The sequence below is a fragment of the Maylandia zebra genome, linkage group LG13, assembly GCF_041146795.1.
Source record: "Maylandia zebra isolate NMK-2024a linkage group LG13, Mzebra_GT3a, whole genome shotgun sequence".
NCBI classification, from domain to species: Eukaryota; Metazoa; Chordata; class Actinopteri; order Cichliformes; family Cichlidae; genus Maylandia; species Maylandia zebra.
The window spans coordinates 11359496-11376618 of record NC_135179.1 but is presented as its reverse complement, the minus strand read 5'-3'; the positions used below and the strand labels follow the sequence as shown (position 1 = coordinate 11376618).

Genomic DNA, 17123 nt, shown 5'->3' with positions numbered 1-17123 from the left:
ACAAGATTGTAACTCAATGGCAAGAATAATACAAGATTGATTCCTAGAAATCTGTGATGCTGTAAAGTGCAAATTAAAAAGGAATTCTATCATTTGTAAATCTTAAACCCATGTATTTTCTTCACAAGGGAAAATAGAAAACATCAAATGCTTAAAGTGAAAAAATGTAGCATTAAAAAAAGTCCCTGAAATGTTTAGACATTTTTAGCATCCCTTTTTCTCTCGACAACAGTTCATTAACTTGTAGGAGCTGAGACCAGTTCCAAAGGTTTTCAGTTTGATCTTTAATCTGTATGGAGGGCTCAGGGGTTAGAGGTCACCAAAAACACACTGCTAGTACAGTTAAAGCATACCTGGGTAAGGAAAATATGAGTCATGGATTGGCCTCACCAGAGGCTGGACCTCAACATTACTAAAACAATGTTACTAAAACAATGTGGGATCATCTTGATAAGGAACTCTACAAAAGGCAGCCAACATCCAAAGAAGAGCTTTGAAACGTTCTTTAAGAAGCCTGGTCAACCATTCCTAAAGACTTCTTAAAAAATTACAAAAATGCTTATCTACGAGAGGCTGTGTTAAAAATAAATAAAGGTGATCACACCAAATATACACTTTAAGATTTGTGAGAACAAAGTCTAATGGGCCGGATTGGAGACTGTGTCTGTCCAATTTTGGCCCCAGAACTTTAAGTTGGACACCCTTGATTTAGGTTGTATTTTATGTATATTTTTTCAGTTTAGGATCTGTGAGCTGTGAAAGGAAATGTTAATCAACACGTTGTGATGCGTTTTCTAAAGATCAAAGAAATGGAGTAGCTCTTGGGGTTTTGAAATATCTTCTGTATTTTAATGTTGGTGTTAAAGTTCACAAATCCCAAAATAGGAAACCCATTTAGTTCAGCTGCATCTTTATCGCCTACAATATTAAAAGGCATCTTGCACCTTGGTGCTTTTGTTTGGTTCGGAAGTAACTGATGTCTCAGTCGTAGTTAATACTGTGTACTGAAAAAAAACGCTAATCTGTAACCAGTCCCATCAACGCTCCACTTTCCCACATTCCACAGGTGTGTCAGAGACAGGCTCTACTCCGTGTACTATGACCTTCTGACTGTAGTCATATATTTAATGTGCGCTCTCCGAGTCACTCATTGTTCTTGAGGCGAGCTACACAACCCGACACGGTTCGTTTTAACAAACAACATGAGTTATAGAAACGACTCCGACAGCGTGGAGCTCGGGGAGTGCACCAGAAACCCGGGTTATAAGGATGCAGACGGAGACGGGCCAGCAGCGAGGGACAACATCAGCGTCTCCGACAGCGAGGAGAAGCGGGACTCCATCGGCGTGAAGCGGCTCTCAGACGCGCGAGATGAGTACACGCAGATCAAACCGTACGCCGGGATGCCTAAGGAGGTGCTGGTGCTGTACTCCTCTAAAGCCCGGTACCGAGTGCCCCGAGAGATCCTGTTCTGGCTAACGGTGTGCTGCACCCTGGCAATGGTCGCGGTCACCATCGCGGTGATCGCGCTTTCTCCGAAGTGCCTGAGCTGGTGGCAGGCCTCCCCGGTGTACCAGATTTACCCCCGGTCCTTCAAAGACTCCGACGGGGATGGGGTGGGAGACCTCAAAGGTAAGACACCCAAAGCACTGCTGCAAGCTCCTAACCCTGACTATTCGAAGATTTTCATTAAAACAGGTGTTTTTATGGACGACACCAATGACGCTCCGCTTCCAACAGTGGAAGGCACATGCTGTTACACTTTTGAGTCACTTAGAGCGTTTCCATATTTTAATGTGCATTTCAAACTACTGTACTTTTAACACCTTTAGGCCATATTATAAATACTTCCCCATATACTCTTATAGATTTGAGTAGCCTACTATTGAAATCCTGCAAAATCGCTGTGAATTTTTTTTGCCAGATAAAGCCTCCTATGAACTCTCCAGGCTTCATTTTTAAAAAACAAAACAAAAAACAATGTAGCACCCTTTCTGAGATTGTGGATTTACAAAAATTTGGCAAAGTCCTGGTAGATTTTTTTTACTCTGTCAACCTAACAGCTGCTCTTATCAATTTCTTATATTTGGTCACTTATACAAGGGTAAATTATTAACTTTATTTAACCATTCGCAAAGTATACAAAGGGAATGGTAAAACTGCATCTCGTTGTTTTCAATGGCTCATTTATAATATTAAATATGCAGATGCTTTTTAGAGGGAAATGACAGCTGCTCTCACTATATTGCATTATTTCCTATAAAAATTTACTAATGCAATGCAGAATTATCTTTTCCTATCCATAGTCCTTCAGTTTATTAGGAATCTGAATTTCAGCACCGAGTGGTTACAGTAGATCCTGTATCTCCTGTCTGACAGGCATCAGGGAGAAGCTGGACCACTTTGAATACCTTAACATCAAGTCAATTTGGATCAGCCCTTTCTACCGTTCTCCCATGAAAGACTTTGGGTATGATGTGGAGGACTTCCGTGATATTGATCCACTCTTTGGAACCATGAAGGACTTTGAGGACCTCCTGGCAGCAATGCACAGCAAAGGTGTGCACTTTGAATACCCTTGTTTATGTGAAAATGTGGAGCTAGAAGGTGGTTTTGGGGGGTAAGATTGTTTTTTTATAGCAGGCTGCATGTCTGACACACAAATACCCATCTCCATTTCCACCAGGTTTGAAGCTGATCATGGATTTCATTCCAAATCATACCAGTGATCTACACCGCTGGTTCAACTTGAGCCGGACTAGAGATCCTCACTATGAGGATTATTACGTCTGGACTGACTGCAAACCAGACGGACCGAAGCCTAATAACTGGGTTGGTGCTTGTACTGTTATTTTCTACCTGGTCTATGATTTTGTCTTCTGCACATTTTCACTGAACCTTCACCAAGTTCATAGTACTAAAAAGGTGCAATGTACTGGAATTTAGATCAGATTTGTTTCCCATCTTGCACTCAGGTGAGTATCTTTGGGAACTCATCATGGACATACGATGAAGTTAGAGGGCAATGCTACCTCCACCAGTTTCTCAAGGAGCAACCAGACCTGAACTTCAGAAACCCAGATGTCATCAAAGAGATGATTGTAAGATTACTGGAACATGCAGTGACACACACACAGACACACAAAAGCTCAGCTACTGACTCATTTCTTAAAGTACATTCAGTGATGCATGTGCTAAAATCATGTGTTTTCTTCATCTGTTCTGTCTTTCACTGTATTATCATTTTTGTGTCCTTTGTCCACATTTAACAGTAATGTGTGACACACTGATTATACACTAACTTGTACCAGTTAACCTATGTTTTTAATTGTGGCTGCACACAGCGCAAAGTACAACAGAAGCAATAATGGGCTGTACATAAACATTTCTACTCAACTGTCTTTGTTATAGTTGAATGATTTTATCTTTCTGCAGCCTTTTCACACATAATGTAGATGCCAGTTTAATTGCTCTATATACATTTCCCCCCTCAATTTTAGGATATAATTCATTTCTGGCTGGAGAAGGGAGTGGATGGCTTCAGGATGGATGCAGTGAAGCACATGCTGGAGGCTCCACACATGAGGGATGAACCACAGGTTGATCCAAACAAACCACCCGTGAGTGTTAAACTACACATCTAACCTCATTGGTTTTGTTGAGTTCAGCTAAAATCAATAGATGGGCACACTGAGGTCATACTGAGATAGACAGAAATAACAAAAACATATCTCCAACAACACTACACCACCACCACTAGCCTGAACCTTTGATAAAAGTCATGATAGATCCATGCTTTCATGTGAATTGTAACCTCAGTTTACAGGAGTGACAACCAGCGTGATCTTCTGCTGCTATAGCTCATCTGCTTCAGGGTTCAAGTTTTTCGGTATTCAGAGATGCTCTTATGCACACCTTATTTGTGATGATGTTTTTTGAGTCACTGTTGCATTCATATCCGCTCAAAGCAGTCGGGCCATTTTCCTCTGACATAAAAGCACTAGGTTTTCAAGCATTTTTAAATTGGGAGTTGTTATGATGCAAAATCAATTTTAAGATTATGCATTTGTTTTGGTAAAAGATTAACCACCAGGTTAATTTACCCCTAAGTCGGGGCTCATTTTGCCCAACAGCCACCACGTTGGAAAAAGAAAACCAGAGCCACGTTTTGGCTAAAGCAATCACACGTGTTTACTCACTGGCACTTCATCAACATGTGATATAACTTTATAACCTAAGATAAATAGCTTTTGATGTGAAACTGATAGATGATATCTGTTATGCCAATAAAAACTTCGACAGGCAAAAAGCATTCTATAGTGAAAAACTTTAAATGTGGTTCAGAGGGTTGTGAAGCTCATCTGTAACCGGAAGGTTGCCCTTTCGATCCCCCAAGCTCTCTCTGTCCTGGTCGTTGTGTCCTTGGGCAAGAAACTTCACCTACCGCCTACTGGTGTTGGCGCGATATGGCAGCCTCGCTTCTGTCAGTCTGTCCCAGGGCAGCTGTGGCTACAACTGTGGTTTGTGAATGTGAAAGTGAATGAATAGTGGAATTGTAAAGCGCTTTGGGTGCCTAGAAAAGCGCTATATAAATGCAATCCATTATAAATATCTACTTCATCTATAAGGTTCTTTGTTCTGCAGTAAGTTGAAAAAGGAAAATGCTCAACAAATTTGGGGTTGAATGACAAGAACTGTGCATCGTTGCTCAGATAAAGGTGGTGGATGAACTTAACAGTTCTAAGAATCCAAGCTGTAACTTAGAGTTATGCAGGCATAATTCGATTTTATTGACTTATGTAATATCTGAAATGTCAGAGTCCAAAATTTAACGATCTGATCCATGAAAGCAGCTTTACTGACGAAGCACTTTCCCTTGTTGCTAGTAGAAAAAATTAATCAAAAGCTGAGTGGGACTGTTCACACTGTGTATGATGTATCACTGATTATTTATCTCTAGCTGAAATGTCAGCTTCATAATCATGTGAAGAACACACTGTTTGTGAAACTCAAAGGGTTCGTGATACATGCTGAATTAAGGTCAAAGAGGCTGAAGATATTTCTCACAGGGGAAAGATTAGAAGCAAAGGAGCATATTTTGGTGGATTAGCAAGTCATTGGAGTTTACTTACGACTGCAGGGTAAAACCATAACACTAGGACTCTTTTACTCACTGATAACTGAGAATTTATACCCACAGATTTGCATACATTTTTACAGTCTGATCATGTTTAACCACGAGGTAATCTTTAAACAAAACAACACTAACTCTTTGCCATCTTAGAAACAGTAATTCATTTTTACAAACCACTGGAACTACAATTCTGCAATTGAGAAAGATATGTAAAAGTTGTGTTAAGAATTTTATCACATCCTTAGTCGTGATTCAGCTAAATATGAATCAGAAACCATCTGTCTCTACATTATTGCTTTAGTGGTTTATGCTGTGGTTGCTGTTGGCTGAATGGTTCACTTGCCTGTTATTAGGCCAGCTTAATGGCTTGAGATTATCTTTCACAAAAAGACATGCACATTAGGTGTAATTTTAGAACTGTGACATCACTGTCTCTGTGCAGGTCTATGGCTCATTCCCTTAAATCTGTAAACCCAATGCTTTACACTCTGGTAACACCAATAGTTGTCCAGTGAGTCAGATTTCCTCAGCGCCTCCATAATTAGAACTTAACAAGATGTTTTTTCTTCCTTTGCCTTTCTCGCCCATTTTATTTGGACAGTTACAAAAATAACAAATCTGAAGAATTAGCAGAAACTTTCTTAATCCACAGTTTCTCACTCAGCAAACTTTGCTCAAAGAAAATACAAAGTCTAACTCCAGCACACAGCCTGAAAGTAGCTAAGCTATACTAAAATTGCATAATCACTACATAACCTTATACATATTTCTATCCAGGAGTTGGTAACTACAGAGTGGGATCTTCACAGTGACTACACCACCAGTCAGGTGGGCTTGCATGACATACTGAGGGAGTTTAGAGCACAGATGGACATCTACAGTCAAGAGCCTGGCAGATACAGGTAGGAAAGTGATTAAGTGCATTCAATATTACTATGGCAGAAAACTACCTGTAATTATTATGTCACAATCATCCTTAATTTTAAAGACCTTTTGCTTATGCAATGCACTAATGTTCAAACCAAACGATTTCATTAAATCGTTTGGTTTGAAATGATTTAATGAAATCTAGAATAAGGAATTAAGCCCAGATTTTTAAAATGATTTCAAATAAGGACACACTGGTATTTTAGAGTAAGATAAACAAAATCAGCTAATGGACGATATCTTGACATAAGTCATCGTGGTTTCTGTGTCATATCACATGCTAAATAAATTCCTCCTGTGCTGCAGATTCATGGTAACAGAGTCATACGATTATGAAGAGGTGTACAAGACCATGATGTACTATGGCAGCAGGCTGGAAAAGGAAGGTGACTTCCCCTTTAACTTTTACCTGCTGGATCTACCCCACAACACCAGTGGAGTATGGGCTAAGCATCTGGTCCACCTCTGGATGGGCAACATGCCCAAAGGAAAATGGCCCAACTGGGTGGTGAGTTCTTAAACTCATATTTATTTCCTCGCTTTTTACAATTGTAAAAACCACAGGATCAGTAGCGTCATGTCCTGCATACTGTGGCACATAACATGCCGAAATCATGTGTCGGCAGCATTCATAAGAATGAACTGTCGAGTCATCCTTAGTAGACTGTCTGCCTGAGATCATGCTTCTCACACTTGTGTTGTCATATCTTTCAAACCACAGGTCGGTTTATGTATTTGTTAATCATCAACCCCTTTGCAGTGACAGTTTGACAAACACTAGGCAATGAAATTAAATTTGTCAAAAACACTCCTGTAAAGCTAAATAATTAGTAGCTGAGTAAAAGTAAATTAAGCATGTTTATTTTCTGTAATTATTATTGATTAGGCTCAAAAGTATAGCCTTCTTACTTTATGTGCATCTTCAGACTTTAGCACCTAACACATATTAAGAAAACAAATATGTTTCAGCCCACCTCCTTACTTCCTAATTTCTTAATCAACCCTTTGTCTTGTTTTTCTCTTACCTACACTGTTATCAGGTTGGAAACCATGACAGGACTCGGATTTCTTCCAGTGCTGGTCGACTCTATGTTCGTGCCATCAACATGCTGCTGCTGACCCTTCCAGGCACAGCCACCACCTACTACGGCGAGGAGATCGGCATGGAGAACATTAATGTGACAGCAAGTCAGATACAAGACCCAGCCGGCAAATACAATACAGTCAGTACTGTGCACACACTGAAGAAACCTTTAAACCCTCACTGTCACACATCTCTGTGAGAGGTCCTTAAAAATAACCAGTTTAATGTCATTTTATTAATAACAATAAATAAACATAAATATAACAACATAAATGTCTTTACTTTAAAGGACATTTTTGCAGTCTTGTTGTATCTAATACACTGGCGACTGTATACATGAGCAAATATACCAAAATGATTCCTCTGCTTTCACTGCAGAGTGCCAGTCGAGACCCTCAGCGTTCTCCATTGCAGTGGAATGCTGACACGAACGCAGGTTTTAATGAGAAAACAAATCTCACCTGGTTGCCACTACACCCCGATTATGAAACGGTCAACGTGGAGGTATAGATCTGTTTTTCTAATGTTCAACTTTGAAGAAAGATCGTTTTCTTATGTGTATCTTTCTATGGTTCATCTGTCCTCCTCCCATTCCTTTATTCCCAGGCCCAGATGAAAGATGATGGTTCTGTTCTGGCTCAGTACCGCTTCCTGAACACCCTGCGTCAATCAGAGCTCCCCCTTAACCGTGGATGGTTCTGCTATGTCCACGCTGATGCCAATGTCTTCTCTTACATCAGAGAGCTTGATGGACTTAAGCGAGGTTTCCTCATAGTGGTTAACTTTGGTAAAGAATCAGCTGTCACAGATCTCTCCTCTGTTCGTGAGCTGCCAGACGAGTTGAAGGTGCTGATGAGCACCACCATAGCCAATGATGGCAAAGTGTTTCCGAAGTCTCGCATCCAGACAGAAGTAGGAGAGGGTTTGGTGATTCAGTACTCCACCAACACTCTGTTTAATCCCAACCATCCTGAAGAGTGCTACATCTCTGAGAAGGCTTGCTATTTGGAGACCATAGACATACTTTATAAATGCTAGTAAAAATGGAGATGAGTATCCAATAACTGCTGTATTACAGAAACCATCAAAGCATTAAGATTTTTCTCTGGTGTTTCCTCTAGAAGGTAGTGATTTCTTATCTTTGAAAGTGTAATTGCTGTTATTATTATTAGATTTGGGCACCAGTCTGTCTAGTTGCCGTGATGGAAGATGCTCTGTTTTTCATGCCCGACTGCTTCTTCATAGCCTCGCTATCTTCTCCGCTTGCGTGGAGGCCGAGGAGGGTCCAGGCCAAGCTCCATGTACAGAAATGCAAGCTTGAGGGCTTCCTTTGTTATGGAATAAAAAACAACAAACAGTATGTATCTGTCATCACCCATCCAAGTGCTAAAACTCAAACTTTTACATTCATAAGGCAAATTATAGATTATATATTAAGAAGGCTTTCTCAGATTTGGCTGTTTATCACACACGTACATGACGTCATGGTGCATTTGTAATAAACAAAATCACATCTACAGGTAAAAGGACTCCTTAATTTAACTGACTTTGTACCTCAATTTTAAAGCTGTGAGACAGATAGTATATTGCAATCAAGCGCTTGCTCTGTGCTTACTAATATTTCATGTCTCAGTGTTGGTGTGCATTCTGATGGGACATTAAGAACTCATAATTTTCAGAAAGTAAAAATGTCTCATACCAGAAAATATTTGTGTCCAATTTTCAGATAATTTGTCCTTAAAAAGACTGCAAAATAAAAACATCAATCTTTTCAAGAAGGTTTCAGCTTCAGGAAAATTAATTTACCTCCTCCAGCATTAGCTCAAAGTCTTCTGTTCCAAGGTGATTTGCTCCAGGTTGGATATTCAGAGCTATGTTTGGTGCTGGTTTACACTCTAAAATTAAACGTACACAAAGAGATTCAAGAGCCAAGTACGGGCAGAAGACAATACTTAAAATTAACATTTTCTTTAAAATGTTCTTTTCTCTGCTCCCCTTCTCTGCCCATTTCCCCCCCAAATCATCTTTTTCAGTCTTCTGTCTTTGCTTTCACTCATTTATCCTCCCATCTGATATCCCCCTGCCTCCCCTCCCTGTCTCTGTGGTATGGACTGTTTCACAAGTGCGGTCTTGACCTTGACAGCTCCCAGTCTGTGGCGTCTAATCTCTTGCTCTGATACACTATCTCTTTACCATGCTAATGGGCCTGCCCACCCGCCTGGATGTGTCTATGCCATCAGCACTTTATCAAAGACTCCGGAGAACAGAGAGAGACAGATTAGGGAGACATATACACACACACACCACACACACAGACACTTAAGCTGCCTGGTGTATGTGTGAACAACAGAAAAGTGAGCGAGGGTAACGGAGAGAGATAATGTGTGCATTTGAAACAGGAGCAGAGGAGGCAGTGCGAGAGAGAGGGGTGTAAATAAGGAGTACCACCAACGTGGTGAAGGGAGATTATAAGTGAGAGGGAGAAAGAGCCTGTCAGGGGGAAATTAGAGCAATTAGCTGACACACACACACACACAAAACGCATGTATACACAGAGGCAAGCTTTACTACAAGGTGACCTATGCAACATTTTGGTCATCAACTTAAATGCTGTTAGCACTCCCCCTGACAGATAGCCATGCATCTGCTACTGCTACCTCTCCCAACATGCACACTGAAACTACTATTGGGGGATGACCCTATGCTATTAAAACCTCTGATCATGCAGAAATTACTCCTAAAAAGACGAGGACAATGTATGCTGAGATGCACACAAAGACAAATGCACACCCCCATAGAATGAGGTACTCAAACACACAATAATATGCATGGCTGCATACTTGGAGAAATGACTTGATTACCTGACTTTGGCTTCATGCTGGAGTGTGTATGAACGGCTTTCTTTAGTTGTTCAGTGTATTTAAAGACGCCTGCCAGAGGAACCATGTTGTCACCACTGTAGGCTGTCAGCAGCATCGATGGGTAATGCTGTATCTCACACACACACACACACACACACACACACACACGCACGCATTTTAAATTACATACTGTAGTTTACATTATGTTTACCAAATGTATTAATTATCAATGGCCCTAAATGCGTCCCTACAGTGTTTCATGGAATTAAACCAAACATGAAATAGATGTCAGTTACCTCGCATTAGGTACAGGACAATTTTTATTGCATTGGAAATTTGAAATCAAATACACCAACCTGGTCCACCTACAGGTAAGACTGAGTCCCAGAAAGGTTGGGACTCACCTGCAGTTTCTTACCTGCTCAAAGCATCCGTCAATGCATTTGATCAGCATTCAACTATGATTGAGGTGATTGAAACACGTATGTGCTAATGCAAACAAATGTATAAAGCAAAACATTACATGAAGTGGTAACACAAACAAAAAGACTATTTTCTGTTAAGCCAGTTTAGAAAAATATAGCTGCATTTTATTTTTATATTCTGTTTTCCTCTCCATACCTGAGGAGTGATGTTGTGAAGGGGACAGTAGGAGGTGATGATATGTCTGTGTTCTGGGTTTCCCACTGGGTCCCCCCATTCATCTCTATCCTCTAAAGTTAGAGGCAGGCTGTGATCCTCCATAGTCCCTAACACATCCAGAAACGGAGCCTGAAAACAGGAAAAGGTGTGGTTTTGGAAGTGTTTAGCTCACATTTTTACTACAAGTAACTATAGAGAGACTTAGTCAAGAATATTCATCATTTTGGTCAATTTAACAACAATGTTGTATGGTTCAGGGTTTAAGCACAAAACCTCCAACGATTTAATTTCTTACCTGCAGGGTGACAGCCCGCATCAATAGTGGGTGTCTGTTGCACAGAGCTCCCACTGGCACAGCCCCAGCACTGCAGGCTGTAAGAGCGGTGAGAGAAGGAGAGGAGACTCCTAAGGAGAAAAGGTGATGGAGACAGGCTTGGAGGTCCTCAACTCCTCTCCGCTTCCCTCCCACGCAGGCTTGTCTGTGCCAAAAAAGGCCACGCTCCCCTCCACCTCTACAGAGTGTAAAAGCAAAGAACAAGTTACTTCAACTCATGGGGAGCACAAAGTTTGAATTACATATTTCACTTGCCCCCTATGACGACAATGACTTGTCTGTCATTTCCCTGTCATTTTGGTCATATAAAGCATGTCTCTCATCATAACTTTTTGAGCCAACAGGGTTTGGTTAGCTTCCTAGAGGAGTGACATTATACCTGACATGGCAGTAGGCCAGAGCCCAGCCCTGCTCCAGCATCACTTTTTTCTCTGGGTAGAACTCCATGTTAAGATCTCTGCCATAAGCACCATAGACATGGACCAGCAGCGGTGCCTGTCTCAAATGCTCCACAGGTACTGTATGAAACAATGTCACAGGCACAAAGGTACCGTCCTACAAAAACACACAGAGATGCACTTTCAGACTAAAGGAATTAATGGTAAATTATCTAGAAATAAGTCTATAAAATTTGTTACAATTATACGCCTCTGTGTTAGGTGATGATGTATGAAGAAGCACAAAATGCCCTTCTCTGTATGGTGATAAATGCTAAATGCTTAGAGCCCTGCTGAGATTGTCTTATTATTTGCGCAAATTATATTTCAAGTTTCCTCACTTGGCTGCAGGCCTCCAAGCGCGTAGTGATATAATCAGCTTGGTTCTCTGGGGAGGATCCATCTCCAGTGCCTGATAAAAGGAGCCCATTCTCAGGGTGTAGACAGTATGGAACCGGCGGATGGACTGGAGAGGATATCAGGAATTCTAGCATATTTTGTTGGTCAGCCAAGCCTGGTTTCTTGGTTTTAATGGCACAAGCCCAGGATGGAAGCTTTAGCATGAGTGTAGAAATAAAAAGCTTTGAGAATATATTAATAACACTAAACCACAAACCCATAAAATTACAAAAAGTAAAGACTAAGAACAACCAAAAGGTGGTTAAAGTCTCAAACGCTAACAAGCACATAAGTATGTAAGAAATTGTGTAATAATTACCTGTACTATGTATGCATTCTTGGGGTGGATCAGAGGGACCACAATGAGAGCTAGTTCACTAACTGGCGTTCTTGCAACCAACACACAATGGTCTCCAACCACGTCCATGTCTTTAATTGTAGTGCCAGGTTCAGGCGCAAACAAAGAGACCCAGGAATCCATTGATGGCTCTGAGACAGGAGCCTGAACCACCTGGAAATTAAATGGAAAGATGAATCTCCTTCACTGAAAATCAATGTTTTAACTGGATATTAAATGTAGCACTCTGTAAAATACTACTGGTAAGTTAATAGAGCAAGTTGTGAATAGAGACCAATTGAAACAGAACATAAGGAAAATTATAGCATGTCAAAAGACAGAAACCTTTTTAAACCATTTTAACTTCTGACATTTTGTTTTCCATGTGCATTTGAAGAGAAAGTGAACAGTAGGTAAAAGCAGGTATACTCCTGTAGTTACAGAGTACACTGCATTCATGCCTGAGTCTGAATTATACCTGGTAAGTTCTGCTAGTCATTATGTATTTATATATGTGTATTTTTGTCTGCATTATTCCTTATATTGTCACTATAGGACCAAACACTTATCCAGGTTTCCTTGGTAATGATGGGCAATCACTCATGTAAAATCTAAAAATACTAATATATATATATACACACACACACGGGACACACTATACCTGATATTCTTGTCCAAGCCCTGTATTTGCCAGTATAATAAGCCGACCTCTCCAGTGCTCCACGTGGTACAGGAGATTGAGCTGGCGTGGCTGAACCACAAATGGATCTAAATTTGATGTTGCTATATCACTTAGCAGCACCTCTGAACTTGTCCTGCTGTTACAGTTGATGGTCAGGATCTGTCGGTCTCTGGTCAGGGCAACCTCCACAAACACACTGGGGAGATGTCAGCAGGTCAATTAGAGATGGTGTGGGAGTAGACGCAGCTTACATGCTGCATCGCTTACACTTACTCAGGCTGCATTTCCTCAAATACAGAGGTTATCCTGCTTCCACTGGAGGTGAGATCCAGACGAAACACTGCGCTGGAACGTAGACCTTCCAGAGTCGAGTAAAATAGTATCTCATCTGTGGCCCACTCTTCACACATGCACACAATAATATGCAGTATTTTAAGTTTTACATCAGTGCTCTTACCTGTAACACAACTGAAATGAATTTTTATTGTGCAAAAAATTACCAAAGCTAAAGACTTTCTCCAGGGTTAGTGTCACATGTTGGGGATGCAGAGGTAGGAATCTTCTCCTTTCAAGCCTCACGACCACACACCTGATTCATCACAAAATTAACATCCTCTTTCTAATTCAGTAAGTACAGTAGTTTAAAATGCCTTGTTTGATTTACCTCAGCTCTTCCGTGTGAGTACATTTTAGCGACGCTGCAAGATGCCTTTCCTGTGGGGATAGACGGATTCTCTGGACCGTCCACTGAAATCTTTGCTTTCTCTTATTATTTTCAAGTCCCGTCTTCTCCAACTCTCCAGAGATTTGTCTTAGATTCAACACCTGCTCTGGCTCCAGGTGACCTAAACACAGAAGAAATAAGTTGGAAAGATTTCTAATGATGGACTGCATAAAAAGTTGCACATGCAGTAACAGGGATATAGTAGAAAAAAAAATCCCTGTTGAGAAAATAGTCTTCTGCTGCTAAACTTTAGGCTTTCAGAGCTGCTAACATGAGCGGTTTAAAGACCCTCATCATGTTTGCTGCTTACTCTGTTTCTTGTCCATTCTGTATATCCCATCTTCTTCAGTGAAATATAAATGGTGATGTCCAGAGACCTTTGACAAGATAAATAACAACAACAGATATGATTAACATAATTTGAGGCTACCAAATAATCCTTTTCATGATATAGAAACTCAATTGCCAAACAAGTCATATTTATTGTTGTCCATCAGTCCCACTAAGATAATATTCAAAATCATTATAAAATAGACAAATCCAAAACAAAAGGGCATCCTCACCACTGAGTAATCAGGTATATTGGAGAACCTGTGGTATGCATCCTTTAATCTCCTCCTGAAATACTTCTGTAAGTCCCTGTACCTCTCGAGTCCGGAGCTTAGATGGTCAGACGATGATAACGAAGTATCCTAAAATAAAACAGCTTCAAAAATTACTGCAATATTCCTCCACCTATTTATTGAAGTGTCACAGTCTTTTTGAGTAAGCAAAGCACTACTGTACTTATAGTGTGAGCAATAGTTAAAGATACAATCGCTATGTTCAGCAAGTCATTGTTAGATAACCTGGCTGCCTAACAATGTCTGTTTTTGTGTAATTCTAAGGATTGACAAGGAGGTGACATGAAAAGTGTTCAATGATAAAACTTAAGTTTCGGGAAACGTGACTGTTTAACTCTGAAGTGAGCAAAACACCAGAAGATATGTTTATTGCTCTAATTGTGTTTATTAAATCTATACTGATTTTTTTTTTTAATCAATGATGGAATTTATTAAAAAATAGATGCTATGATGTCATTAGTTACAGTTTTCAATTGTATGCAAAAAAACCCTGACTTTTAAACAGATATTTAAATTTCTTTCAGTAATTTTGGTCTGCTATTTGTTACAAAACTAATTATCCTAATTTGAATAGTATTAGAAAAAAAATATTATAAATCTTAAGCTAAATTTGAGTGAATCACTGTTAAAGTATACTGCTTTTATTTGAACATGACTGGCTACATATACTTTGATAAACCACAAATTATAATGAAGTCACCCCAGTGTTTTTTCATCCTTGATTACTTAATGCTTCTGTTTGAAAGAAAATATAATCCAAATTCACAAACAAATTCATTTTAGAGGTGTAATTAAAACACTTTGTGCAGAAACACTCAAAATTAAGATCTATTATGATCACATTCTTGAGTTTATAAATTCCCCAGTGTGATTGGCTGTATTGAAGCAGGTAGATGAGAGCCTGGAGAGGTGGGGGTATGCTTTGGGGAGAAGGGGTCAGCAGAAACAAGACAGAATACATGTATCTGAGTGAGAAAGAGACAGGTGTAACACTGAAGAGAAGATGAGTGAAGGTAGAGTTTAAACACCTGGGGTAAACCATCCAAAACGAAAAACAGTCCACACACAAAGATAGGTGAAGGAAAAAGTGAAGGTGTGGTGGAGTGGCTGGGCACGATATATCAAGGGTGATTTGTGACTGAAGGATAGCAGCAAGAGTGAAAGAGAAGGTTTAGTAGATGGTAGCAAGATCTACTATGATGCATGGTTTGGAGAGGGTGGTGCTAGCAAAAGGAAAGGAGGCAGAGCTGAAGATGATAAGATTTCCACTGGGAATGACCAGGATTAACAAGATTAGTAATGAGTACATTTGAGGAACAGCTCAGATTGAGCAGTTTGGAGACAAAGTCAGAGAGGCAAGGCTGGGATGGTTTGGACATGTGCAGAGGAGAGACAGTAAATATAGTGGCAAAAAGGATGATGAATATGGAGCTGACAGGCAAGGGGAAAAGAGACGATTCCTGGATGTAGAGAAGAAGGACATGCAGAGGGCTGGTGTGACAGGGATAGGGTGAGATGGAGGCCACTGTGGTGACACCTAAAGGGAGCAGCTGACAGTAGACAAAATAGTCCCATACGACTTTATATTTGTCTTGTCAAACCAATAGGCTAATTCCTATTTAAAACAATGATAGTGATGGCAATGTAGGAAAGGCTTTTATAAATAAATGACTGCGTTCATAAATGATCCAATTTGAATCTAAAGTTATTTTAAAATTCTAACCATTTGGATAGAAGAGCTTTGGGCATATTTATATAGTACTCACATAAACACATGCATAACAAAACACATAGGAGGCGTTTGCCAGCACAGCGAGCCAGATTCAGAGTGTCAATTTCAGCACTATGCCCTTATCTGTGTCTCCTTACAAGACTAGTTTTGTCAACCCGGCAGAAAGACACGGTTTTCAATAATGAATGAGTTAGCGTTATCAGCGAGACGGGAGACCAGCGTGTAATCCTGCACCAAGCCAAAGGTAAGTAAAAACAGCATCTTTAACGTTGAATGAACTCCTTACCGACGAGCAACAACGCTGAAGGGACCAGGAGAGCCATGTTTTCCGTTTACAAGCGGTTAGCTCCCAGAATTTTACCCGAAATTGCATCGGAACACGAGCAGATAAGAAAAACAAAGTCGATATACACGCCATGACAAATGTTTAACCGTTAATGAGATAAAATGAGCCGGTGACAGCGACGTTTGCGTGATTTTAATTAGCTACCGGTTACTATCAGGTACAGTTGGTCACATTTGCGACAGTTAGGGCATTTTAATTGCCCTATAGTCCTCGCTGCTTTCTTCTACGTTAATTCTTCAGCTACGCACAACAGCCAGCGAGAACATTTTCAGGCACATGTACGATTTCCTAAACGAATACCCGCTTGATGACGTAGCGAGCAATGCCAGGCAAAACTAATCAAATCCGTTTGTGAGCAGCCCTCAGTTATAATTGTGAAATCGAGCGCGATCGTTTAACATGCCTGGACTTGCAAAAGTGTACGGAAGTAGCATGCATCCTTTGTGGGTGTAACAGGTGATGACAGTGAAGCGGTGTATGTGATCATTTCTGCGTCGCTATAGAAAAAAAGCCTTATTTTTTTGTATTACCGCACCGCTGTAACTGTGACAGCTGCATAAACAGGATTTAAACAAATGCTTACGGGTTTATCTCCTACCAGAAGTACGAAGATAAAATGGACAGGGACTCTTCTGGTGCTGCAGAAAGGACCGAGCCGGCGTCACCTTTGGGGAAAAATATTCACGAAGACACTCGCGCAGCTGATTCCCGCGCCTCCCGGTCAGGGACCTGTAGAAATACTGATGTCGCACGAGCCAGGTGGACCCTGCTGAGACAGGTATGCAAGCACAGAACTCTCATGATTGCACTGCTGTCCCTGAAGGAAGAACAAAGATGATGGGAACCCAGAGTTCCCTGTCA

General features: G+C 40.5%; 3 protein-coding genes across 6 annotated transcripts in view; 2 read left to right on the top strand and 1 right to left on the bottom strand.

Moving 5' to 3' along the window:
- Positions 1 to 1030: 1030 nt before the first annotated feature.
- Positions 1031 to 8925, top strand: slc3a1 (solute carrier family 3 member 1). Its single transcript, XM_004570092.5, has 10 exons — positions 1031 to 1632; positions 2380 to 2559; positions 2687 to 2832; positions 2976 to 3101; positions 3501 to 3620; positions 5912 to 6036; positions 6368 to 6569; positions 7102 to 7284; positions 7524 to 7649; positions 7752 to 8925. Exons 1-10 carry the CDS (start codon positions 1203 to 1205, stop codon positions 8181 to 8183), a joined length of 2070 nt encoding a protein of 689 aa, XP_004570149.2. The 5' UTR covers positions 1031 to 1202; the 3' UTR covers positions 8184 to 8925.
- prepl (prolyl endopeptidase like) lies at positions 7405 to 17001 on the bottom strand. Of its 3 annotated transcripts, none has more exons than XM_076891523.1 (15): positions 16861 to 17001; positions 14125 to 14253; positions 13872 to 13938; positions 13502 to 13682; positions 13338 to 13426; positions 13111 to 13237; positions 12817 to 13033; positions 12138 to 12329; positions 11761 to 12000; positions 11362 to 11537; positions 10944 to 11160; positions 10628 to 10777; positions 10007 to 10133; positions 8952 to 9040; positions 7405 to 8473 (listed from the first exon to the last, which is right to left on the bottom strand). In XM_076891523.1, the coding sequence occupies exons 3-15, from the start codon at positions 13885 to 13887 to the stop codon at positions 8396 to 8398; spliced, it is 1899 nt and encodes a 632-aa protein (XP_076747638.1). In that variant the 5' UTR covers positions 13888 to 13938; positions 14125 to 14253; positions 16861 to 17001; the 3' UTR covers positions 7405 to 8395. The 3 variants fall into 3 exon arrangements, with proteins under 3 accessions (XP_076747638.1, XP_023009992.2, XP_023009993.2); XM_023154224.2 differs by lacking the exon at positions 16861 to 17001 and adding an exon at positions 16203 to 16546; XM_023154225.2 differs by lacking the exon at positions 16861 to 17001 and adding an exon at positions 16203 to 16544 and having other exon boundaries at positions 11761 to 11973.
- Positions 15924 to 17123, top strand: part of camkmt (calmodulin-lysine N-methyltransferase) — a 130426-nt gene continuing 129226 nt past the window's right edge. The window contains exons 1-2 of one of the 2 annotated variants that reach the window (XM_004570089.4): positions 15924 to 16160; positions 16864 to 17040. In XM_004570089.4, coding sequence (XP_004570146.3) covers positions 16879 to 17040 — 162 coding nt within the window. In that variant the 5' untranslated portion in view covers positions 15924 to 16160; positions 16864 to 16878. Of the gene's footprint in view, positions 16161 to 16593; positions 16719 to 16863; positions 17041 to 17123 lie in introns of those variants that run through there. The other variant, XM_004570090.4, reaches the window with a different exon arrangement.